This window comes from Miniopterus natalensis, chromosome 7, assembly GCF_054644295.1.
Source record: "Miniopterus natalensis isolate mMinNat1 chromosome 7, mMinNat1.hap1, whole genome shotgun sequence".
Taxonomy (NCBI): Eukaryota; Metazoa; Chordata; class Mammalia; order Chiroptera; family Miniopteridae; genus Miniopterus; species Miniopterus natalensis.
Window position 1 is genome coordinate 2,991,458 of NC_142087.1, and position 27,327 is coordinate 3,018,784.

Below are 27,327 nucleotides of genomic sequence, written 5' to 3' on the forward strand. Positions count from 1 at the left end.
CGGCCCCGCCCAGCGACGCGGCCTAGCCCCACCCCAAGCAGACGGCGGCTCCCGTGACCTCCCGCCCGCCCGCAGTCCGGGCTTGTTTCCTCCCCCGCTGTGACGGGAAGTGGCTCCGGGAGTCTGAATCTTCTAGAAGTGGCCCCGGAGACCAAGGATGCCTATGGGGACTCCGCGACCTTGCGGTTCTTGGAGTGCGCCTTCCTCCATGTCTGAGGTCCCCTGCGGGGCTAACTGCCCTTCCTGGGCGGACCGCAGGAATGGGGCTACGGAAGGAGTCGCGAGGGCACGGCTCGGCCCAGCGGGGCTGGCAGAGGTCCTAGCACCGTCCCAGGGCGCCTGAAGTGCCCCTTTGTGTGGCGGGAACCATAACTCTAGGGCACCAGGTCTTTGTAGGGGTGAAATCAGGAAATGTGTCTTGAGGATATTACTATTTTTTAAACCTCACCCAAAGATATTTTTTCCATTGCTTTTCAGAGTGGGAGAGAAACATGGATGTGAGAGACACATCATTTGGTTGCCTCCTCCCAGCCAGAGCCTGCAACTGAGGTACATGCCCTAGACCCTTCAAACTGCAGGCTGCTGCTCTAATCACTGAGCAAAACCGGGTAGAGCAGGAAATATTTACTTCACAGTCCTAATAACTGCCTCAAAGTTTGGGGCAAAAAGTGGACCATCGGGAAAACTTTAATGAATCACACAAGTCACTCTAACTTCAGTGGGCACCAGAATGGGCCTTTCCAAGGCCCTCACCTTCATGGCATAGCCCCCCCCCCCCCCCCATCTGAATCTCTAAGAGTGAGAGCCTGGGAGTTTTTGATTTAAAAACTGATCCTTAGAAAGGGAGAGGGAAACATTGATATGAGAGTGAAACATGGATGGGCTGCCTCTGGCACACCCTATTACCAGGGGTGGAACCTGGCTGGGCATGTGCCCTGACCAGGAATCAACCTGATAATCTTTCAGTGCACAGGATGATGCCCAACCAACTGAGCCACACTGGCTAGGGCTGGCCTGGATTTTTAAACATGGGCGTTGCAAGTGGATTTGTCACAGGTTGGTATACCACCTAGCTTGAGTTTGCAAATGCAGCTGAAGTGGCCTCTGAGCCTGCTCCCTTGGGACATAAGCCAGGGATTTCTGCATCTAGAGCTAATAAAGTGTGCTCTCTAAAGTTTGTTTTTCCTGTGTATTTCCTGAATTGGACTGATGCTAGGGGTACCCAGGTTATTGATCCAAAACCCTCAGGGGCCTCCATCTATCACCTAGAAAGGAAGGTGATTGTGGAAGTGCAAGACTAACTGCAAAAACTCAGTCTGTCAACTGCTGTCATTCCCTCAGCAAACCTGTACTGCTCCTGTTCCTGGGTATGGGGCTTGGACAGAGATGAGTAGGAGAGGGTCCTGCCTCATGGTAAGTACAGCAGTGAAAGGTCTATGGATGCAAAGGGGATAGAGTAGGTGTTCTTGGTGGTGGGGAGGCCTAGAAAGGGAAGGTGGAGCCCCTAAGCATGAGTCAGCAGACATAGCAGTCATTCAATAAATACATGCTGATTTATTTATAGGGATAAACTGGTTTCTTTGGGGATAATTTCAAGAGGAGATGCAAGCATTTTATTAATTTGTGATGTCCTTCCCTGGCAGGCAGGGCAGCAAGTTCTAGGATAAAATAAAATGATCCTTAAAGAAAAAAAAAAGTATCCCCCCTAACAGTCCTGGGGCAAAGGCAAAATAAAAAAAAATAAAAATCCCCGATTATTCCTAATTGTTTTTGAATCCAGAGGCGTAGGAAGGAATTTCCACTAGGTACATGAGGAAGGTGAGACTTCTGTGTAGTGTTGGGGGGAAAGGGTAGGAGTAGGGCCTATGCAGGCTAGCTTCAGCCAACAGAGGCTAAGATGATGTCTACTGGCAGCTCCTCTGAACTTCTCGCTGTCACCTGCATTGTAACTGTGTCCAAAAGCAGCAGCCGAGACCGCACCAGGATGTCATGACCACCCCGGAACACACCTAGAAGGGAAGAGAGAAGTACACGTACATAAGGCAGAAGGGGGCTGCAGAGGCTATGCTGAAGTGGCATTTGCAGCAACTGATCAAGGCAGCTCTGGGATAGTTAAGTGGGAGTAGGCCCAGAACCAGGAAAACTGGGCTGAAATCCCTGAGTGAGGCCTTGCACAAGTCACTTACTCTCTCTGAGCTAACGTGGAGATAACACTAAACATATTTTAAGCTTCTGCCAAGATCAAATGAATTAATGGACATATAACAGTGTACCTGGTATCACAGAGGCTTTCACACATGTTGGCTGAATCTAATAGCACAGATGAAGGGACAGCCCCACCATGACAAAACCGCAGAGCAGGTGTCTGCAAGACCCAGGGGACTGGGTTGCTTCACTGTGGCCGGAAACATGGGTTTGGGGGTTGTCAGCTGTGTTCAGGGCACTGAAGCAGAGCTACTGTTTATAAACACTCAGAAAAAAACAAAACCCTCCCATTTCCTTTTGTTTTAGGAGTGATAATTATATTGCCCCCAACTCCTTGTTTTTTAAAAAAAAAAGGGTCATTATCTCTTAGGGGAACATACAGATACAGGAAGATTTACACATATGCTATATTTGTAATTGGCTTTTAAAATACTTGGGCACACCCAGTCAGGCATGGCTCAGTGGCTGATCATTGACCTAGGATCCAGGAGATTTCGATTCCCAGTCAGGGCACATGCCTGGTTGCAGGCTTGATCCCCAGTCAGGAGTGTGCAGGAGATAGCTGATCAATGATAACTCTCTCATCATTGATGTTTCTATCTCTCTCCCCCCTCCCTTCCTCTCTCTGAAACCAATAAAGATATATTTAAAAATAAAATAAAATACTTGGGCGAGAGAGACAACGGTGGGGATATAGATGCTGTAGTTGTTGAATCAGGAAGATGAGAACATGGGTGTTTATTACACTATTCAATTTTTTTTGTTTAAATATTTCCATGATACTTAAAATCCCATTCCCATTAGGAAATTAGACAAAGACTATGAAAATGATTCACAAAACAGGAAATAAATACAAATGGTACTTCACATTTGACAAGATGCTTAATGTCTTTCAGTATACAACAAATGTAAAATAAAACTACACCAAGATACCATTTTCCACCCAGACTGGCAAAGGTCATAAAGTTTGATAACACATTGCATTATCCAGGGTGTAGGAAGGCATACAATTTCTATGAAAGGCAGCTGGAAATATGTATCAAAATGAGAAATGCACTTTGATTTCGGTGCACTTAAGGTGTGATTATTCACCTTAGCACTGTAATAGCAAATGACTAGAACAATCTAAATGTTCATCAATACAGGCTGGTTCTAATAAAATATGGTATGTCCACACAATGGAATTCGAGGCAGCTACAAAAAAGAATGAGGATTCAGTTTGGAAAGATAAAAAAGTTCTGAAAATGGATGATGGTGATAATTGCACAATAATATGAATGTACTTAATGCCACTGAACTGTACACCTAAAAATGGGTAAAATGGTAAATTTTATGTTATGTATAATTTTACTACCACAATTTGAAAAACAAATGAAACTGTTGATAGGGAAGATTTCCAAAATGTACTGTTAAGTAAAAAGTAAAACCATTTGTACATAAACATTTGAATTAAAAAAGGAAAATATGTACTTATTAGCTTTTATATCCATAAAATCACTGAAAGGACATACTGGCATTGTTAGTAACAGTAACAATGGTTGCCTGTTGGGAGGGATCTGGAAGACTGGCAACAAAGGTCGGGAGGGAGACTTTCACTGCAGGTCTTTTTTTACTTTGTGAATTTTCAACACCTGTGTTCCCAGTGGGATCCTGCAGTCCAGAATGCAGTAGCATCCAGGCTACAAGCTACCCAGGCCCTTCCCAAGAAATGCTGCTTACCGGCCAGGAGTAATGTGTGGGTGTTTTTGTTATCCGGGACTTTGTCTGACCTCTCACAAGGGTGCATTCCCAGGAATTTCACAATATTTCCCACAGCCTCTGTAGAAAGAAATCTTAGTATCATTAAGCCATATATCTTTTTTTTTCTCATTTCATTTTCAATTAGCTTACATTTAATATTATTTTGTATTAGTTAAGCCACATAACTTGTCTCCCCTTTGTGCCACCACAACTCCCTAATCCCTAATGATGCTCTGAAGGGCTTTTAATGAAGTGGCATCTGAAGTATGTGCTGTAGACATGGCCCTGGATCCTAGGGGGGCAGGGGCAGGGAATAAATATGAGTAGTTCAACAGTAGCCAAGGATTTTACCTTCAAGTGTCTTGGTGGTAGACAAGGTGAATGTTTCCTCCTTCTCAAACTCATCCCCTACCTCATCCCAGGCTGCTTCAAAGTTCAGCTTCATGACCTTTTGGATGTGATCAGCTATAGTGACTTCCAGATCTTCTAGCTGGGGAGATGGAGGTTAAAAGTTAGGTTCACACCTCCAGTGGAGAGAGTCCTTGCTCCGCACACATCTGGGCCTCTGCTCTGAATGCACTACTCACCCTTTCCTGCAACACACTGAGCAGTTACTTCCTAGGTGCTGAACACTGCTAGGCTCTGGAGACACACAGCAACTTGACCGGGTACCTGTCCTCAAGGTGCTCACAGCCAAGTAGTCCCTTGGAAAATGCCCTGACCCAAGTACTTACCTGAGGGTGTTAGCTGTAAGATCACATCCCCTCTGAAACCTTCCTAGAATCAGTGCCTCAAAGATCCAGGGACTGTACAGGACAGCACTCACAGAGGTCCGACTCCTCTGGCTCTGTCACTCCTATGACCCAGGAGGCCCTCCCCTTTACCTCAGCTGTCTTCTTGGCCTCACATATACTTGACCCACACCTCCATCTTAGCTGTGTCCTCCCTGAACATGACACATAATTACCCCCCTCATCTTGGACTAAGTATACATAAAGATTTCCCATTCATTCACCCAACAGATCTTTACCCAGCCCCTACTCTTGCAGATGTTTAAGGTGTGCATAAGTAGGATTCAGCTCCTATAGTAAAAGCAATGTGTCAGACCCAGTTCTCCCAAGGAGCTCATTTGGTCCTAGGACAGTTCCTGCTCACTGGGTCATTGCAGGCTCAGGGAAGGCCTTCCTCTACAATGGTTTTAAGATGACATAACACAACAGTGATGTCAGTTGTATTCCATAGCGACTGACTGTCTAGTTACGAGGAGCTCTAACAATCTCCATTCCCAAACTGAGCATCATGGTCTACACTCAGGTGGCACTGAGCCACTGCCCCATGGTCAAACCCCAGAAACATTCCATCCAAGCTCAGAAAGGTAGAATTGGAAGGGCTGTTTCTGAGTAAAAAAAGGACTGGCTGGCAAATGCAAACTCATCTAATTTCTCTAGAAAGCAATATGACAATATGAAAAGTCAAGTCTTAAAATCATGCTTACCCTTTGACTCACTTATTCTACTTCTAGGAATCTATCCTAAGAAAATATTCTGAAAATTTGTACCCAAAGGAATGTTTAATACAACATCTATAAATAGTAAAAATGTGGAATCCCAAGTACCCAACATTAAAGGAATCAAGTGAGTTATGATATAGCTATATAAGAATACTTTAGTCATTAAAAGCTGTGTTTATGAAGTATTTGTAATGATATGGGAAACTACACTATGGTTTTAAGTGAAAACAGCAAGATCTATAATGTACAGAATGACCTCAATTATATAATACCCCACCCCCACCCCAAAATAACTCCCAAGGGACTATGGGTAATGTTTTATACTTTGTTTTTATATTTTCCAAGTTTTCTTTTTATACATGAGCATGCATTTTTTCCATTTCTTTCAAAGAGAGCCATAAAGCTCAAAACAGCAAGAAAATGCTTCAAGTCTGGTTGTCACTTTCTGGAGGGAGATATTCTCAGCTTCAGGCACAAAACTGAGCCTCCTGACACCAGTTTCTTACCACATATTCATCCTCATAGCCTTCATCGTCAGTCTCCCCAGTGGTGGGGTCACAGTCCTTGACAGTGAACTTCATCATGCAGCTGAATGTGCAGGCCACTGAGAGAAAGAAAGGCTGGGTGGTCAGGATGTTCCTAGCCACTACAGGGAATGCTCTCCTCCATAGGACAGGTGGCCACAGCAGGCTCTCTAGGCCTTTGCCTCGTTATAAGTAGTGGCAACATGCCATCCAACCCCACAATCTGGACAGAAGGCACCACCTTGTTGAAGGGCAGGAGAGTTAGTCATGAGTTTAAGGAGTCCCCTTGTGGGGAAGGAAGAAGAAAGCAGAAATGACTCAGAATGGCTACGTCCACACAACAGTAATAGGCCACCTAGAAAAAGAAGCTGGTGGTTTCCTTGGGAGGAGTAGACCTGGGATGTTTCAGTGTTTGTGCCTTTGTACTCTTTCATGGTATAATAAAAGGATACTGGTTTGAAGACCAGACAGACCTGGGTTAGGCCTCTTACCACCTATTTGAACTTAGGTAAGCCGTTTAACCCAAGTCTGTTTCCTCACCTATGAATAGGGATGGCAGTACTTATCCCATAGGTCTTCTATGAGGAGGAAATGAAAAGTACCCAGATTAACCATCTTCCTTCTCCTCAGGACTAAAATCAAGGAGTTGAAGCTCTAATAAGAGATAAATGGCCAGTGTACAAGCTGCCCACCCCATTTTGATTCTGAGGGCTACCATGAGGTGAGGTTGGTATCTAGAGAAGGGCTCACCAGCTGTGGGGTCTTCCTTGGGTAGTGCCACCAGCGTGTAGCAGGTCCCAGGCTGGTTGTAGGGTAGGCTCCAGGCAGGCACATAACAAAGCACCTCATAGCCCTCAGTGGGCTCCATCTGCACTGTGACATTCTCCAAGGTCTGGTCGTTGAGTGTGTTTGTGCAGTCAAACTGGACCGGGGGGGGGGGGGGGGTAGGCAGTTACTTAGACAGTGCTCTAGGTCAAAGCCCTGTTGCAGTAGAAGAGCCAGGAGATTCTACCTCTCGCTGCAAGGCCCAAGCTGACTCCCATCCCAGTCACCCTGCTTAGGTTCCTTGTCTCCATGCTAACACTCAGGAGCCAAAAAGGTCCTGGATCAAGGATGCAAGAGACGTACCAGCTGGTGACAGACCCAGTCATCAAGTTGGGCTTGATGACCAGCTCAGTATGGGGGAAGCCATTACCCTAGAGGACCCATCAGATCTGGTCCCAGAAGGTTTAGCAGGGCCTCAGCCCTCCCTGCTCACCTGGAACACCATGTGGTCAGTGAAGGTGTGTTTGGTGCAGTGGATGACATACTCTGTCTCTGATTCAGTGAGGGCCACCGGCTCAGGCGAGGACTTGAAGAGGGGCCCCAGCCCATGGAACTCTGGCACTGCTGCCAACTGCTCTGAAAAACACAGGCCACACATTTACTCAGCTTCTCAACTCCCAGACCAACTTGTGATGGTTTCTAACACATGCTCATGCCCAATTCTTAAGGTCTTTCATCCTACCGAGATGGGTGGATGTGTATATATAACTATTTCCTACTTCCTAAATATACTGATACATTTTCTCATCTCCCTAATTTTGCTCAAGTTGTACTACCCACCATAAATACTCTCCTCCCCTTGGTCCCACAAAAGACCTCAGAAGAAACAAACTGACTGGAGACCTCAATGCTCTAGGCATGATCCATTTGGAGACCGCCCCTCAACTTTAGAAGCTCAACAAAGATTCTTAGAAGATGAAAAGTAGGAAAATACTAAGAGGATAAGAGGATTAAATGAATGCTGTTATAGCTACAGAATCTGGTTCTATACCTCTGTCACTTAAGACAAATGCTCAATAAAAAAAATGTTTCATTGTATACCTGAAACTAATATTGTGTGTTAACAATAATTGAAAAATACATTTTAAAAAAAGAGCAATGTTTCAGATTCAGAGTGTTGCAGAAAACCCAATTTAGAGTAAGTCTATGGGTATCTGGTAAAGCCTAGCCCCTCGGACCCCCACCCAGGCCTATCCAGGTGAAAGGCATCTGGCAGGTACCTGTACATGGTGTCTGCCTACAATGGCTAAAGCTGCTGCTCTCTTTCCTATTCTATAGCAGGGGCAGGATTTCTCAAACTACGGTCATGGATCACCTATGTCAAAATTACCTGGGGGTGGGGGCTTGTTAAAAACTCCAATTCCTGCCTGGTTGGTGTGGCTCAGTGGTTGAGCATTGATCTATGAACCAAGAGGTCACGTGGTTCGATTCCTGGTCAGGGCACATGCCCAGGTTTCGGGCTCGATCCCCAGTGGGGGGCATGCAGGAGGCAGCTGATCAATGATTCTCATCTCTCCCTCTTTACCTTCCTCTCTCTCTGAAATCAATAAAAACATATATATTTTTTTAATGCAGAAGCTTCTAGCACTTTTTATTTATTTTTATTTTTTTAAGTATGTTTTTATTGATTTCAGAGAGAGGAAAAGAGAGGGAGAGAGAGAGAAAGAAACATCAATGATGAGTCATTGATTGGCTGCCTCCTGCACACCCCGGACTGGGGATGGAGCCTGCAACCCGGGCATGTGCCCTGACCAGGAATTGAACCCCGATCGCCTGGATCCTAGGTCGACACTCAACTGCTGAGCCACGCTCAGCCGGGCAAAACGTATTTTTAAAAAACCACTCAAATATGCTTTATCAGAATCTCTGGGTTTGAGATCCAGAAATCTGAGGTTTCTAACAAGTTTCTCAGATGACTGATAGCTACTGATATTTGAAGACCACTGCTCTAAGACTTCAACTTGTCTTCCCAATTAAACTAACTCCTTAGGGACAGGAATTGTACCCTGAGGCCAGGGATCTAGTACTTAGTAGGTACTCAATTCATATTTCAGGGAGAGACAGAAAGTAGGCATTACTGTTATTTTGGTTTCCACCTCACCATAAAGAGCCTACATGATTGCTTCAGCCCTCTGCAGCCTGAAGGACCATTACCTTTAACTAATGTGCAGGCAACAAGACCTAGCTCACCGCTGGAACCTGGTTGTAGGGTACAGGGACAGGACTTACCAGATGCCCAGAAAGAGCCAACTTACATATTAGGAGGAACTTTCAGGCTACCATGATCATCAGCCACCAGAATGTTTTTCTATGGGAATTGATTTCACTGGGCCTCAAGTTTCTGGACCTGATGCTTAACTGCCTGGGGGATTTTGCTACTAGCTATCAATTAATGCCTCTGAGTTTGAGTCTTCATCAGTAAAATAGATACAACAATCTTGTTCACAGAGTTGTTGTAAAGATAAATGAGGCAATAAATGTCAAGATCTAGTGAAGTTCCTGGAACTTAACATGTGATTAATAAATGTTAGGTTTTGGAAGACTGTTTAAAATGGAATTGATAACCTCTAAGAGGCTTAGAGGCAATCTTCCTAGGAAGGTGTGGCAGAATGATCACCCCCAAGATATTAACATGCTAATTCCCAGAACCTATGAATATATTTTATCACACGGCAAAAGGAACTTTGCAGATAAAATTAAGTTGGATCTTGAGTTGGGGAGATTATCTTGGATTACCTGGGTGGGCCCAAATGTAATCACAAGGGTGCTTATGAGAGGGAGGTAGGGGGTGGTCAGAGTCAGATTTGAAGAGGTTGTGCTGCTGACTTTGAAGATGGAGGAAGGGGTCACTATGCAAGGAATGTAGGAGGCCTCCAGAAAGTAGAAACATCAAGGAAACTGTTTTCCACTATAGTGTCAGAGGGAGATCAGCACTGCCAATACAACAAAACCCACTTTGGACTTCTGACCTTAGAACTGCATGATAATAAATTTGTGTTGTATTAAGCCACTAAGATTGTGGTGATTTGTGACAGCAGCATGAGGGAACTAATACAGAAGGAAATGTTTTAGGTTAAAAGTGATTCCAGCCCTGGCGGGGTGGCTCAGTTGGTTGGAGTGTCGTCCCATACACCAAAAGGTCGCCAGTTTGATTCCTGGTCAGGGAACATACCTGGATTACAGGTTTGATGCCCAGTAGGGCGCATACGAGAGGCAACCAATCAGTGTTTCTCTCTCTCCCTTCTTCTCTAAAAAATCAATGAAAACATATCCTTGGGTGAAGATTTAAAAAAAAAAAAAAAAAGAGTGATCCCAGTTAGCTCAGGATCCTAGTTTTCCTGAATCTGAAAGGTAACATGTTGACAGGATTCTGCAATGGAATGGAAAAGGGGGGATTTAATTCAGTTCAACAATAACTGGGCCTACTCTAAGGAAGGCACTATGCTAAGTGCTATGATAGAGAAATAAAAGACAGAACATGTGGACAACCACACAGAACTATTTAAGAGAAGACAGAAGAGATGGAATAGAAGCGATCAGACAGAAGAGCTTAGGAGATCAGGGAGGGAATGGAAGAGAGATATGTGCTAGTCCTTGAAGGTAGCAATTCAATGGATAAAATGGTCTGGCAATTAGATACACAGCCTTGTCCCTTAAAAATGCAAGACCAGAGGAACAGATAAATACTTAACCAAAATGTTGTAATATAATGTGGACTGAACACATCTGGAACCCAAGAAAATGTACCTGTGTCTTTGGACCCCAACTGTGCCAAATCAAACATCCTGAACTAGCCTGGGTTCCAGGAGTTTGAGCCTTTAGAACCAAGGTTGAGAGGTAGCTCTAAGCCAGTTTTATTTGCATTTTAATTCCAGCCTCTTCACTTTCTTGCTGTGCATCCTTGGGAAAATTACTCTCTCTGAACTTCCAATTCCTCAGATCCCAAATGGACCTAATATCCTCCACATGAAGATCAAATGTACTATCTAAAGTACTCTCAGGGCCTAGCATTCAGGACAGACACAATAAACAACAGTTCTTGCTCTGAATTCCCCTGACGAAAGCAACTACTCCAAAGCTGAGGAGACTGAGCCCTGCTCCTAAGAGCCCCACCGAGTACTGTTACTCACCCTGGAAGATCTCCTGCCGGGTAGCTGCCACTTTCTCAGGTTGCTTAGCTGCTGTGATGGGGGTGCTTTCTGTAGAAGCAAATACACATGCTGATCAACAACTCCAGTAATGGGCAGTGTGGTGTTGAGCACAGCGCTGTTATTTAGGGATTACAATTTCCTACAAGTCTGTAGTATACAACATGTAAGAAAGAGAGCAAGTATTTGTGTATGTATGTCTCCATTTCCTGGAGCCAGAAACAAAAAGGATTATTCCCTCCTCCCAGCACAACCCCATCCATCCTGGTTAGGTTTAATAGCTTCATTGCCAATGGAGGCCTGAACCTGAGGGCCTCTGAAAGGAGCACAGGTGTTACTTACCTGTCCTTTGCTCTGCCATGGGTGCGGTGGCCAGGGGCACAGACTTGAGGTCAAAAGGTTTTTCCGATGGTTCCAGAGTATACTGCTGTAGAGCCCTCTCCAAACCAGGGATGGACACGGTCAAACCTAGAGGAAAGTGGGAGAGAGGTCACTCTGCTTGGAACGTATGACAGAATGAGCACCAGGAATCCTTCATGGAAAACTGAGGCCCTAGGGTCTAGGCTGTACAACCCTGAAAAAGCCACTTAACCCGCTGAGCCTCTACTTCCTCATCCAAACCCTCCTTGATAGGATTGGTGTGGGGAATAAACATACATACTGGAGTGCCTGATAAAGGATAAAGCACTGTGCAAATAGAGGGTTTTTTTAATAATTAATTACTAGCGTTTCAATTCACTGGGCTGTTTCCACCCACACTAGTGTGAACCACATGACCTGAGGTCTCCTGGGGTCACAGGGATGCTATGAAGCTGCCATGAAAGTCCAGGAAAGAGTCTTGACTCAGATTACCCCTGCCTAGCTCCAGAGTGATGAGTAGAGTCACAGCTCTGGAAGAAAGTGAAAGACAGAGAGGGAAAAGCTCACCATTTAGGATATAGCCTGCATTGAGAGCCTTCTGCTTCTGCTCCAGGACATTGAGATAGAAGGTGGCTCGGTCCCTGACTTCATTGTCATCATCCATCACACACCTACAGCGAGAACACAAGGTACTTCTGATTAGGGCCCCATAGCGGTGAAAGGAGGGGTCCTACAGGGCTTCATCAAAGAATGGTGAGAGAAAGCTGGTCTCTTAAAGCTCTGAGAACACAGTCCCCAGATGTGGTATCCAGCCACCAAATCCACAAAGGGACCCATAAGACTCTAACTAATTAACAGGAGGTGACGATATTCATATTCCCTGGATCCTCCCTAAAGCCCACCCAGTGAGGGAGGCAATCAATCTCCTGTATCTAATGGCATATGTAAAATAAAAAAAAATTTAATATGACCCTGCAATTTCGCTTCTAGTTAGTTACATCTTCAAGAGAACTGAAAACATATGTCCACACCAAAAACTGTATAGGAATGTTCATAACAGCATATTCACAAGAGCCAAAAAGTAGAAACAACTCAAATGTCCACAAACTGACGAATGAATAAATAAAATGTGGTATAGCCAAACAATGAAATATTAGTCAATAAAAGGAGTAAAGTACATAGGAGTAAAGTACATGAAAGCATTTTGAAGAATCGAGACACACAAAAGGCCACACAAATTGTATGACGGCATTTATAAGAAATATCCAGAACAGGCAAATTCATAGATAGAAAGTAGATTAGTGGTTGTCCAGGGCTGGTGGTGGTGGGGTGTTAAGGAAAATGAGGAATGACTACTAATGGACATAGGATTTATTTTGAGGGAGGTAAAAATCTTTAAACTTAGATTGTGATGATGGTTATACAACTCTGTGAATAAAAACCATCATATTATACATTTTAAAAGGGTGAATTGTAAGGTTCACAATTTATATCTCAGTAAAGTTCTTTTTTTAAAAAAAACACAAACCTCAAATGAACAACGCTCACATCTGGGTGAAGGCATTTTTGTATACTGCCTCTTTCATGTTCTTCTATGCCTTCTATTTTCCCCCTTCAATCCATAGTTGTATAATTCACTGCCCCTCCCCTTTATAGTTAAAAAGAGACAAAGGAAAGTTGCCTGAGCCTGAGAGAACTCTGCTGTCTACCAGGGTCCTTAGGCATACACTCACCTCTTCAGCAACACCAAGATACTGGGTAACATCTCTTCATTCTGGGCTCCAAACTTGGCCAGAGCACTCACAGCACCTGTGTTTATGAAACACATTATACCTGATTCACCAGAACCAACGCAACAAGTGGCTCTGGGTGGATCTTGGCACCACCCGGCCTCAATTTCCTCATCCATTTCATGGAGAAGGCAGCCTCAATCCAGGGCTCCAGGAGCCATTTTCAGCATTAACTATGATGAGGCCCCAGAAGCTGGCCACAACGTCAGGCTTCTCAGCTTATATATCCAAATGGCCTTAATTCACAGTTAAGCATTAGATTAACATCAATAAGAAAATGAACTACTACTTCATGATTATCAACTGCTGAAAGAGGAAAATCTGTCAGTGGGCATGAGGAGAAAAGAAAAGTAAATTAAAAATAAAATTAGTATGTTTGGATGGCGTGGCTGGGTGGCTGAGCATCAACCTATAATCCAGGAGATGGTGGTTCCATTCCCAGTCAGGGCACATGCCCAGGTTGTGGGCTCGATCCCCAGTGAGGGGGGCGTGCAGGAGGCAGCTGATCAATAACTCTCATCATTAATGTTTCTCTCTCCCTCCCTTCCTCTCTCTGAAATCAATAAAGATATATTTATAAAAATAAATAATATGATGGTTGCACAATAAATTGCACTTATTTAAAAGAGTGAATTTTACGGTATGTGAATTACATCTCAAAGCTGCTGTTTTAAAAAAAAAATGAAGTTAAACACTAATATAAAGTGGGGGAAAAATCAATAAAACAGAGAGGTTAAGAAACCATTCAACTAGATGACCTCTAAGCATCTAAGGTCCTTCTGCAATATTATAAAAAACTGAGCCTGTGAGGCAAGAACACCAAGTGCCCTGTCCCCATTGGGGGTTCAGTCCCCTTTGCCAGGGCAGTCTACTTAAGAATAAGCAAAGAACCCAAGTTCAGCCTTGGCTCACACCCACCTGCCCGGACCTCTTCATGCTCCAAGACCACTCGGTTATAGATAAAGCGAATGTACTTGGAGGGGTTGTTGGTCTTGGGCCCCTCCTGGCCCAGGAGATGTAGGATGCGGGTGGCCAACACAGTGAATTCGCAGTCCTCAATGAATTCGCACAAGTGTGACAGTCCTGTCTCCTTGCTCTCTGAATTCTCTTCAATGATGCTGATGATGCAGTCCACAATGGCCCGCTTATACTCAAATCCACCCTGCAATGGGAGGGGTCAAGCTGAACAAGGAGGCTGCTTGCTCCAGAATGAGCTGTGAGGCTCAGGGCCTAACCAGAACCAAAGACAGTGGTCCAAACACAGGACGTGAAGACAAGGGACCTGGCTCTCACACTCAATCTCCTTTCTGTGTAAAACAAAAGACCTACACTGAATGTTTGCTGGGGCCTTTCCAGATCTAACAGTATTTGGTTTAACAGAAACATTCTGAGTCTTATTTGCTTCCTACCTTTGAGGTAAAAGGAAAAATGGGCAGTGCAGATGCTATGGCAAGCAGTACTGACCGATGAATGAATAAACAAAATGTAGTGTATATACATATATACACACACAGTGGAATATTATTCAGCCTTAAAGAGGAAGAAAATTCTAGCCCTGGCTGGGGAGCTCAGTTGGTTAGAGCACTGTTCCAATACGCCAAGGTTCAGGGTTGGATCCCCAGTAAGGGCACATACAGAATCAACCAATGAATGCATAAATAAGTGGAAGAACAAATCAATGTTTCTCTCTCTCCCTCCCTCTCAAAAAAAAAAAAAAAGATATGTCTTTTAAAAAAAGAAAGATAATTCTGACACATGCCACAATATGGTATAACCTTGAGGGCATTATGCTCAAGAAATAAGCCAGTCACGCCCAGCCGGGCGTGGCTCAGCCGTTGAGCGTCGACCTAGGATCCAGGCGATCAGGGCTCAATTCCTGGTCAGGGCACATGCCCGGGTTGCAGGCTGCAGCCAATCAATGACTCTCATCATTGATGTTTCTATATCTTTCTCTCCATCTCCTTTCCTCTCTCTGAAATCAATAAAGATGTATTTTAAAAAAATAATAATAAGCCAGTCACAAAATGACAAATATTGCTTCATTCTACTTATATGAGGTCAAATTCATAGAGATACAAAGCAAAAAGGTGGTTGCCAGAGGCTTGGGAAGGGAGTGAGGGAAGGGGGAGCTGGTGTTCAATGGGTGTAGAGTTTGTTTTACAAGAGGAAAAGGAGATGTTACATAATTTGAATATATTTAATACTTAAAAACGGTTAAGATGGTAACTATTTAAAACGGTTTTCTTGCCTAGCCGGGCGTGGCTCAGTGGTTGAGCATCAACCTAGGATTCAGGAGATTGAGGTTTGATTCCCGGTCAGGGCATATGCCCGGGTTGTGGGCTCGATCCCCAGTGGGGGACGTGCAGGAGGCAGACGATCAATGACTCTCTCATCATTGATGTTTCAACTCTCTCTCTCCCTCTCCCTTCCTCTCTCTGAAATCAATAAAGATATATTTAAAAAAAAAAAACAAAATCAAAAAACCCACAAAGAAAAAAAACAGTTTTCTCCCTTTAAAAATCAGGGATTTGAGACTCAGAGAAGTGAAGCAACACACTTAAAAACAGTTAAGAAGGTAAATTTTGTAATGCATGTTTCACCATAATTTTTTTAAAAAGGCAGATGAGGTAGTAGATAGAAGATCCTCGATCAAATCTATGTTCTGCTACTTATAGACTTTAATGACAAAGGTGGCAAATGAGATGCCCATAGATGCCAGGCATGTGACCTGACAATATAAAGCAGAATGAATGAGAACGGTGGGGCAAAGAACAGTGCCTGCCCCATCTAAAGAATAAAATCACCGCTCAGCCTAGTATTGCCAGATCTGACAAGTTTTTCAGGAGAAACTGGAAATCTGTTATGGTGTTAGTGGTAGTGTTTTCCTGATTTTTTAATAATGGCTACTAATCTGAAATGTTTAAAACTTTGTACAATCTACATAAGACTTATTTGTGGATGAAATCTGGCCCCTGTTCTGATTAGTTTTTTATGCCTCTGAGCCACTTTCCTTGCCTGAGCCTTACACTCCTTATTTTGAAGGATAAGATGCATTTGTACATTTCAATAAGGCTGTAGGTACACTGTAAACCTTCAAGCACTATTTTCGTTATTAGTTCTATAGTCAGTCAGTCAGCCTGGTAGGCACCAAGTTCAGAGTAAGTACATCAAGGCATTGCTGGCAGCTGCTCTAACTAAACAATAACAAGCCTGTCTGGAGAAAGCTGGAAACAGACTCATTTCTAGAAGACAAGGTCTCAGTGTCTAAGTGCTACACTCTAATAAGTGAAGGTCTTACACTCAACTGTTATATTGAACCATGAATTTGTCTAGGAGATAAGGAGATGTGGGACAAAATCATGGGCTTTGGAGTCAGACAGATCTTGGCTCAGACTTGTATTGGTCAGGTGACCACAGGCAGGGTACTTCACTTCTGAGTCTCAAATCCCTGATTTTTAAAGAGAGAAAATAATGTCAACGGACAGGGCCTGTTATGAAGATCATAAGATTGTATCCCCTGTGTAGCATCTCCAAAGTGCCCATTAGCTGAAGGCTCCCTAAATATTAGCGCTCTCCTCCCTTCCAATATTCCTGGGAACCCCAAAGACATCCAAGGCAATGGCTCCTCTACTGCCTCGGTCCAAGGGCCACTCTGAGGCTGGGGCAAAGGAGCACCAAATATCTGGGAACCAAATCTACTCCACAAACACTTTGCTTCTGCTCCTCTGAATTAACTGGTTTTGTTGAGACATCCAAGAAAGGTGGTGTAAGTGACTCACTAATCCATGTCAGGAAAAAATTTATAACAAATGTCACGTATTAGCATAGATTTCACAAGAAACCACCCCATGGAGCTCCTGGAATGGTCCAGAAAATTTCTATACCAGCTACCAGTACAAAACACGGTATCCCATTATCTGCACAAGCACTGCCCCAGGGCATCTACTGTATCTTTAAAGCCAGGATACTAAGTCATTATAGTTATTACTATAATTACTAGTAATTGCTACATGTTTATCTGCTGGTTCAAGAGGAGTTTAAAGGGCCACAGGGATCAGGAAATCTACCCAGTTAACAGGTTGATCTGGATACACCCAAACTGACATGGAGCCAGCAACCAAGATGCTCCCAGCATCAGGAGCCCTGGCATGCCCTGCACGCCCCCTACTCTTACCTCTTCCCGCAGCATGGTAAACAGGAAGTTCATGAGGACAGCGTGTTTGCGAGGATACTTCTGACACAGGGCACTGATGGCCTGGACAACCACCACCTGAGTCAAACAGACATGCATAAGCAGCAGCCTCCTGCCACCAGGCTGGAGTTACTTAGTTCAATAGGTGCCAATGAAGTCCTTCCTTAAGCAAGGCCAGACCCTGGATGTGACACAGGGCAGGGAAACAAAAGGAACTCCATCCCCACTCTCAGGGAGCACACAGTCCCTGAACCCATCCAGGGCAGGGTGACAGAGCAGTCCCATCAGTCCCAAATCCGTACTCTAGGACCCCAAACTCTCCTTTGCTACTGAAACCTCAAGGTAAGTCTACAAGCCCCCTCTCCATCTCACTTGTCCTGCTTCTCTTCCTACCACCCCCCATTCCTTTGAGATTCCCCTCGATCAGCTTTTCAGACTCCTCTTTGGGTATTCTGTCTCTTCTGTACTCTTCTCTTCCCTCAGTCTCTTTAGCAATCTTATCTCCTCCCATAGTTTTAACTACCTCTTCTATGCCACTGACTCCTGGATCTTCATCTCTTGTCTGAGCTCAGTGTTTCCAACTGTCTACCAGAAAACTTCACCTGGTGCCCACAAACACAATATGTCTGCAGTTACCATCATTACCTTCCCCCTTCCTTGATCCAAGACATAACCTTCTCCCTCCTTCCCCAAACTAATCAATGGCACCACCATCAACCCAAAATGGAAAGCAGCAGCATCTTCGACAACATTTACTCCCTCAGTCCTCACACCATGCCCTGCCAACTGGCTATAAAAGGAACAATGTAGACAAACACCAGAGGCAGGACTGTGAGCAACTCCCAAGGCCAAACCCGGTGAAGGGTTATGTACCAGCCTTCTCCACTGAATCCTCAAGCCTGAACTGTCCATCAGGGTCAATCCTGGCCCAGTGGCTAGGAACATGGAGAGGGGGCACAGAGCATCTTCCTGACTCTGGGGACTGTGGGTGTTCCCAAGGTGCCCTGGGTACCTTGAACTCATCCGAGATCTCTGACATAAAAGAGGAGATCTGCTTCATGAGGCGGTCAATGCTGCTCTCACTGCCAGTCTTGAGGAGGGTGGTAATGGCCAGTGTGGCAATGCTGCGATTTGAATCTGTGACCAGGTTCTCTAGGTCCAGATTACAGGCCGTCACTGCTGAAGGATGCTTCATGGCAACCTATTTTGGGAGGAAAGAGATAAAGAGGACAGGGACAACAGATTAAAAAAAATTGGAATTCTGTCATTCCACTGGATGGGTTTGGCCCAGTCAGAGCTCCTTTGGATGAACTCATCTCACCATCTGGTAGAAAGTAACTGTGACCAGGGCTACACTCATCCAGGTAAGGCCTGGAAATACCTCCAGCTGGATCAAGCCACCTCCCGTGACCCTCAGAAGGCCAGGGCCCCCTTCTGCTACCTTGGACCCTTACCTTATTGAGGGTGCGGACAGCGGCATAGCGAAGAGCAGCCTTGGGTGAGCTGCAAAAAAGCTGGAGCACTGCGGGGAGACAGACAGATGCCGTGTGCCAGGCTGCCCTTACTGCTTGGCATCTGGGAAAACCCAGGTAGGCCTCCAGGGGGGGTGGGGGAAGGGGAAGGGGCAGGTACAGGGCATTGAGAGCATGTAAGGGCTTTGAGGCTGTTTCAATCCAAACCCTCTGCTTAGCTCATTTCCCAACTGGCACCCCTACCTCAACCAAGGAAGCAAGTTCTCTCCCTGGGTATTTGAACTATGAGCACAGAGGCCTTAATATGCATGTGAGCGCCTAATGGATCCTGTGAATGACGAGAGCTGCTGTTTACTGAGCACCTGCTGTGTGTCAGGCACTGTGCTGAGGAGCTGCCGTGCTTTGTCTCATTGATTCCTCACAACCTTACAAAGCAGCTACTATTATTATCCCCATTAATAGATAAGCAGACTGAGGCAAAAAGGGGTTAAGCAACTGAAGTAACTCTAGGTTAGCAGTAAGTAAATAGCAGAACCAGGACTGAAATCCAGGACTGCCTGCACCTGAATGAAGCCTGAGCCCTGGACCCCTGTGAAGTAGAACTCCATTCCCCTCTTCTGAGACACATACAGAAACCAACAGAACTTCCTTAGTCCTGGCTTAAACAATGGCCTCGGTTCCTATACTATGCGGTGCATGTCAGGCAGCATATCCTACCCTGTGCCTTAGCTGTCAGGAAGCTCAGGGCTCAATTCTGCACTCCTGGTAGTAGTAAACATGACTACTGTTTTCTGAGGTAACCATGTTCCTTTCTGTTACTTGGCTTTTATTACCTTATACTTTTTCAGGACTTTTGTTTTTCTTAAAATAAGATAACTCTTATTTTGAAGGTTCTATCTTATTTATGTCTTTCATTATTCTGGAAATATGGGGAATACAATAAGAATGAATGAATACCTAAATCAGTGAATAAATTCATTTGGTTCTTGTATTTTTTGTCTCCAAGAAGGAAGAGAGATTTTTCTCTTCAAACATGAACTCCAACTCTCTGACTGGACAGGTTATACCATTATTATGGCGATTAGAAAAACAGGTCCATTCCTTTCAAAATAGCTGCAACTCAAACTCTCCTGCCATAACATCTTGGCTGTCATTGGGTTTGTCCTTCTAGAAGACTCTCCCTCTCTCTGAATCTGTGTTTAGTACCCCTAAGAACCTCTCCTCTTCTAACCTCTCAACATACCCACTTTCCAGTACCAACCACTTAGCACATCACATGCTTGCCATTCTGATATACAGTGAGATCACAACACCTAGCACAGGCACTTGGCAAAGCAATGAATGGTTAGACTAGATCTGAAACAACTCGAGGCAAGTGGCTTCTCCTTACTAACAGCAAAGAACGTTTTCGCTGTGTTCACCATGGTGCTAAGCACTCTTCCAAGCCACGTGTACAGATCACACAAGTTCACTGCCTACTGTAACCTTATGTAACAGGCACAATTACTATCCACACTCCAGAGAAGGTGAAGCATGGAGAGGATGGATGACTCGCCCAGGCTCAGTTGCTAAGTGGCAAACCCAGGACTCCCACGCTGGCTATCAGGCTCCAGTATCCAGACTCTACCCTCTGAATTGCTTTCTTCTTTACCTAAGCCAGCTCAGCCCCTAGGAAGCATGCACTGGTTTCATAATTCCTGGGTTCCTCCACCAGGCCTTCTTGCCATGGCTAGCCAGCCCGACAGGCTGCAGAGCAGATTTGAACCTCACCTATGCCACTTACCAGAACCCCAGCCTCTTTTACTGGTAAGATGGAACTAAAAGTACCCCACCCCCCAAATGTAACACATGTGAGAGGCCCCAGTAGAGTGCCTAGCACAGAGCAGGTGCTTACTAGGTACTAATTCCTTTTCTTAACATTAGGCTGTGGCCTATTGGAAGGAATTTTCTTTCTTCCCCTGGCCCCTAGCTCCGGGCCTAGTTCCCGGCAGGCACAAATGTGTGAGGGTGGGGTGAAGGAATGTCTGGTAACCTGACACAGCGGGGGCCAGCTCTTTAGCACTGCAGCCTGGCAGGTTGACAATGGCTGAGGCGGCTTCATAGACCACCATCTCATGCTTGTTCCGCAAGCAGCTCTCGATGAAGTCAAACAGTGGGCTGTCACGGCTACAAAAAAACAAGTGATAAGAAGTTGGAAATGGCCCAGCAAGGTAGGTTAAATGAGGCATCACCTAGCGAGGGGAGACAAGAGCCATTACCTGCTGTCCTCCTCCTCTAGCTGCTTGCTGGCCACCCGGATCATCATGCAGTAGGCAAAGGGAGACTTGAGGCCATGCCGGGTGAACTTGCTGATCATCTTACTGACAGCCAGGCGGTCATTCCTACGTACATGGTACAGGAGCCCCAGTGCATGGTACTAGAGGACAGAAGACAGCAGCAGAGTACAAATATGTGAAGCCTAGGTCTACTAGCTGTGTGGCCCAGGGCAGGCCACTGCATCTCTCTGGGCTTCAGCCTTCCTTCTCATTTTTAAAATGGGTATCAGCCCGGCCGGGCGTGGCTCAGCGGTTGAGCGTCAACCCAGGATCCAGGCGATGGGGGTTCAATTCCCGGTCAGGGCACATGCCCAGGTTGCGGGCTCGATCCCCAGTCGGGGGTGTACAGGAGGCAGCCGATCAATGACTCTCTCATCACTGATGTTTCTATCTCTCTATCCCTCTCCTTTCCTCTCTATGAAATCAATAAAGATATATTAAAAAAATAAAATAAAATGGGTATCAACAGCAGCTGACTCATGGATAGCTCCTGACACAGTGCTCAACAAAGCACATGAGTCTATCTGTAGTTCTTGTTCCTGCCCCCAGTTCTGGCAAGGGCTCTGACAGGCATCATGAGTACAGATGTGAAGGGGAAAACAGATACCACAGAGATGAAAGAATGGGAAGAAACTCAGTGTCTTTAGACAAGAGAGAGAGAGCTGGGCCCTGAGCATGGACATGTGTTGTAAGGTCTCAGATACAACAATGGTAAACCCTACATAGGTAGATATTCTTAGTCCACTGACTCGTCCAAGGACTCATGGCTGGTACTGGCAAAGCAAGATCTAGAGGACCTGAAATCCAGGGACTCCATTCTAGAGATGTAAGGTGCACGAAGTCATTTCCTGTCCCTTCTGCTCTTTTCTGTTTCCTTACCAGAGTGGCATTCAAGTGCTAAGAAGACTGTGGGTGCCTTCTATGTGAGAAGTTTCTCGGACCCTGGGAAGTGCTTTGAGGGGCCACAGCTGACCCCGGAGATGAGAATCAATGTAGAGGGAGAAGAGAAAGAGAAGAGAGAAATACACAGAAACTGTGCACAGGTATGCGCCAGATGTTGTCTCATTCTATCCTCTCAGCTTTGTGAAGCAGAAACTTTCATCCCCATTTTACAGACAAGCAAACTGAGACCCACAGAGATAAAAGGAGTTCCTGGCCTAGATCACTAAAGAAGAGTTACGTAGACAGGAGTCCCACTAAGATATTTCCATGCATCACTAACAAAGCAAGCTGGACAAAGGCCCTCTGCCTGCCTGGGCCAGGTTTGCTACAGTGCATACCCCAAAACTTTATCAAAATACTTTAATATTCTGGCTCCAGAATATTAAAGCCCCTTCCCCAAAGCACGTCAAATCGCCCCATAATCCAGTGACAAACGGATTAAATCCTGCTCTGGTTAGGGGCCACCAGGACCTCTTCGATTAGAGCCCATTCTGACTGGCCAATGCCATGCCATCTGCCAAAGTATTTTAAATACCACTGCTCCACTCACACCTCACCTGGACCATGATGTTATCGCTGGATGCCGCCTCCTGGGCCTCATTCACCCAGCGCTTGACCACGTCAAAGCTGCACTTCAACAGATGCTGTGGGCAACAGGGCACATTAAGGGGCAGACAGGCAGTAGGCTCTCCCATCACATCTGCTGGGCCTGGCTCACCATTCAGCTGGGCCCTGGTTTTTCCCTCAGACAAAGCCCAGGACCTTTCCATTGTCCTGGTCCTCTGAGATGGTACACAAGCACAGAACGGCTCCTACCCACACTCTCCCAGCCACAAACTCCTACAATATGTCACCCTAAAGGATGGATCAAGGCCATTCAACTGGCCCCTCCTCTATCAACCCAGAATTCCCCAGTGCACTTCACTGAGAAGGTAAGTGGGACTCTCAGATCTAGGGATACAGGAAACACTTTTTATTACCTACTGGAAAGCAACTCTGGTATTTTCTTCAGTTTTCTGATCCTGTCCACCCCACACCCAACCCAAACCCTGGCCCTGCAGGGCCCCGGTTACAGCTACACACCAGGGAAGACACCAGGGCAGAGCTGGAGACACTGGGCACCTTGTCCACGATAGCCTGCTTCATGTAGCGCTCAATAGCCTGCAGCATGGTGCTCTGTAGGGACAAGGAGTGGGGCAGGAGGGGACCCAATCAATCCTCAGTAACCTTTAGGAATGCAGGTGACAGGTGTGGAGAAGTGAGGCGAGGAGGGACAACCTAAAGCATGCAAAGGATGAAACTGAACCTTGACTGAAAAGCAGAGAAAGGACAGATAGCTAGGTAGTGGCAGTAGACTCACATCAGTGATCTGGCAGAGGGCTCGCACGGCTGGGCCCCGGTAGTTGTCTTCTTTCCCAGTCATGTCCTTTGTCAAGCTGCAGGGGGAGAAGGTGTTGTCCACACTCAAGAGCCTGGCCTGCCCTTCCCAAGCCCAAGTTCTCACCCACTCCTCTATAGCTCCCAGCACCACATTTGCCTGGATTACTACATGAGTCTCCTAATTAGTGTTCTCTATCCAAGCCAAATTCCATGAAGCAGCCAGATGGAGGATTTTTTATAAAACTCAAAAGAGACCAGGTCACTCCCCTGCTTTTACTCTGAATGACCTGGCTGCCTGGTTATTTCTCTCTGAATTCTGGGGCTGCAGAGGCCATGTCTATCTTGTTTGCTGCTCTATTCCCAGAGTTAAACACAGGGACTGATAGTCAACAGATATTTTCTAAATGAACCTACAAATAAATATGACATCCCCTCTATACCCTCCAAAAAAACTGTGAAAGCCTGGCCAGGCGTGGCTCAGCGGTTGAGCGTCCACCTAGGATCCAGGCGATCGGGGTTCGATTCCCGGTCAGGGCACATGCTCAGGTTGTAGGTTCGATCCCCAGTCGGGGGCGTGCAGGAGGCAGCCGATCAATGACTCTCTCATCACTGATGTTTCTATCTCTCTCTCTTCCTCTCCTTTCCTCTTTCTGAAATCAATAAAGATACATTTTTAAAAAACAAAACAAAACAAAACAAAACAAAAAAACTGTGACAAGGAGAAATAAGAGAACTGAGCCCTAGTTTTTAAGGGCAGGGATATACTTCAGTCACATCTGTCCCCTGAATCACTCAAACTAATGTAGAAACCAGCACTTAGTAAGGAAGCCTATTTGTGTACCTCTTACATGCTCTATGTTCATTTTTCTTGTGTTCTCTCTTGGTACTCACTAAAGTCATTGTGAGAGTTCAGGCTGGCTCAGGTGACTAAGAGGAATCTAAGGGAAGCAAGTTTATGCCCAAGCTAAGGCCAGAGAATTAAAAGGGAAATAGCACACTCTGGAGGCTGCCATGGGTTGGGCAGCGGTAAATGAAGGATGAGGGAATCAGAAGGTAAACGGGCACCTAGAAATATGCCAATTAAATATCTCATTGTCTAGTATACATGAGAAAAAATGGTCTCTGTATCAACAGAATCCATCAGAGGAACCATCCACAGACCCAAGACTTGCCTACTGGTGACGATAATGACATCCTCTGCAATGCAAGACATCTCCTTGATGGTCAAGTAGCACATTCGACGAAGGGTAGGCTGGGAAAGAAATGCAAAAAGCCCTATGACCCCTAGCCCAGCATGAGGGCCAGGGTTAGAAAAAGGAAAGTCAAGGCTACACAAAACTCCAGACTTTCCCTCTCAAGGAAAGCTGGGGTTGTGGCACTTACATCGTTTGACTGAAAGAGCTTGGTCATGGCAAAAAAGGCTTCAGTTGCTTCAGTGGTCCCCAGGTGCTCCCCCTATTTTAATCAAAAAAGAAGTCTCAGCTTGGGATGGAGGAGCCAGAAGGCTCTTCCTGCCGGATCAGCTCAGGCCAGATCCTCAGACCCTGCAGAAGCCCCATCAAAGGCAACACATCAGAGTTGGATGCTGAGGGGACCAAGAGTTGGGCCACTGGCTATGAGACAAGGGCTGTTGCATAGCCTAAGGGCTCTTTGACATGAGTACTCTGACATTTCCCAACACTGTTTTCTCCACCCTTAAGCCTCACCCTGTTACCTGGTTTATGAGGTACAGGATCTTGGTGAGAATGTGAGCACATTTCCGAGGGTTGATGGGAGTTTCATTAAATACACGGGCCTAAGAAGAAGTGACCAAGGTTATTACTTTCTAGCCCTGTATATTTCCCTTCCATTGACTACCATCAAGCACATTCAAGGACTGTGAGGTCCCAGAGTAAATAAACATACTTGCTTAGATAAGCTTATTTCCATAAGGAAAGAGTAGAGTTTGGGTTTTTATTTCTTTAATTCATCTATTAACAACTCCTGAAATCTTCCTTAATTTAAATGTTAGGAATGTACTCATTTATTGACTAACAGATACTTAGTAAATGCTTGTTAAACAGAAAGAGAAATGAAGAACCGCAAAAATGTAAGCATAATGAACTCTCTCCAGGAACAAAGTTTTCCTTTCTTTCCAGAACAGGTTTCTCCCCTGTTGTTCTTTAAACCACACTTTGAATGTGTTAGTATATCAATCGCATCCATCCTGAACATGATGATGAAAGAGGGAGGGGATCAAATGACACTTGCCTCCTGGAGTACTGCACTCTTCTCAAGGTGCTGGAATGGGTTGGAGCCTCCACCTACAGATAGAGAACAGAGAAGACTGAGTACGAGTTGTGACCCTAAATTTCAAAACTCTCCCAAAGAGAAGGGACTGATGTATGCCTCTACTGTCTACCTAATCAAGTTCAAACTCCTCTGAATGGCAATTAAAGCTCTACAACCTGCCTATAAATCATACCACTCTCCTGTAAGGGTTGCCCTGTACCCCAAAACCACTTAGTCACAAAGCAGCCCTGGTTCAGTCTTTCTGTCACAGTTGTCATTAGCTACATGTTTTATTATTACTTTGTTTATGTCTCCCGCCTCCATTATGCCTGTGACCATTCTAACATTCCCGGTTTAGGCAGTAAGTGTCTCACTTGTTCTACTGCAGTGTCAAGACTCAGTAAAGTGCCTGGCATGCAATAAGCACTCAATGTCTGCTGAATAAATGAATGAGTACAGGTCCTCATCCACAGGACACTGGCTCCACAGATAACGCCCCAGTCTGGCCAGCACCAACGCAGCCCCGGCGAATCCCAAGAGATGCGATGGAAACAGGAGCATCTGCTACCCCCCTGACAGATGAGGAAACTGAGGACCAAGGTCACCCAGCGAATGGCGGTCCGATCTTACGAATGGGGGGCAGTGGAGCATGCTCGGGCTCTCCGAGGCTTGCGGCTGCCCAGCTGCGGACCTTCGCACAAGCCTCTGCACCTCCCTGGGCCTGCTCGGCCTCCGGTAGGACAGAAGCCCCGAAGGAGGGCTCCCACGAAGGGTACTGAGAGCCTGCGCGATGGTCCAGCTTTCCCTAAACCTAGCTCCATGCCTGGGCCCCCTCACCCGATTCCTCGTCTTTCTTGTCGAATTTCTTCAGCATGGTGGTGCCGGCGGGGGCGCAAAGCAGCAGCCCGGCGCTGGAGTGGCGAGGCTACCAGTGGTGGTCCGACTGCCGACCCACACAAGCACTTCCGCCGGCCACGTAACCCTCCATTCTGCGCAAGCGCGCTCCGCGCTCTGCGCATGCGCACATGCCGGCCGCCCCGCTTTGTCCGGCTTTAACCCTGTCTTTGCCGGGAAGGGGCCTGGGGCGGGGCTGCGTTAAGGGCGCTGGGAGACGGGGCGGAGGCCTTAGGCTCAGAACCGACGGGCACCCCAGCTCTGCACCGTACGCCCACCTTGTCTCTGCAGAAGAGAACCCCAGAGATTTGGATTATGTTAAGACGGTGAAATACGGATGAGCTGTGCTGAGTAAATAGCCTTTTATGTTATGCTATTATAGAAAACTATATACAATGAGAATTGTGGGTTGTGACTCCGGCTTTAAGTATGGGCTTATAAATAATTGTAGGGTTATTATTTTTTTTTGTTATTTTTTTAAATCCTTACCCAAGGAGATATATTTGTATCCATATCTATATAGCTAGAGATAGAGATATATATAGATATATGGATAGATATATAAAATTCTCACTCCTACCTGCTTGGAACAGCCCCCAGGCGGATGCTCTAACCACTGAGAAAAACTGGCTAGGGCATTACTTTTTAAATGTAATATACATTCTTCGTGATAATTGTTAAGTCCTTTGTAGAAACTCAGAATACTGAAAGTACAAGAGAAATTGGGGAAACCTGGATAATGTTGATAGATTATATCAA

The 27,327-nt window shown here is 45.6% G+C and overlaps 1 protein-coding gene across 1 annotated transcript; it reads right to left on the reverse strand.

Annotated features, from left to right (window-relative positions):
- Nucleotides 1-1,530: 1,530 nt before the first annotated feature.
- On the reverse strand, nt 1,531-26,633 carry COPG1 (coat protein complex I subunit gamma 1). The gene is made up of 24 exons (XM_016197344.2): nt 26,512-26,633; nt 25,654-25,706; nt 25,118-25,198; nt 24,787-24,858; nt 24,576-24,655; nt 23,384-23,459; nt 23,107-23,199; nt 22,581-22,667; nt 21,025-21,182; nt 20,799-20,932; nt 18,749-18,816; nt 18,307-18,495; nt 17,277-17,372; nt 14,021-14,264; nt 13,046-13,121; nt 11,880-11,983; nt 11,295-11,420; nt 10,935-11,003; nt 7,238-7,380; nt 6,730-6,901; nt 5,962-6,059; nt 4,297-4,435; nt 3,925-4,023; nt 1,531-2,009 (listed from the first exon to the last, which is right to left on the reverse strand). The coding sequence occupies exons 1-24, from the start codon at nt 26,546-26,548 to the stop codon at nt 1,879-1,881; spliced, it is 2,625 nt and encodes an 874-aa protein (XP_016052830.1). The 5' UTR covers nt 26,549-26,633; the 3' UTR covers nt 1,531-1,878.
- Nucleotides 26,634-27,327: the final 694 nt, after the last annotated feature.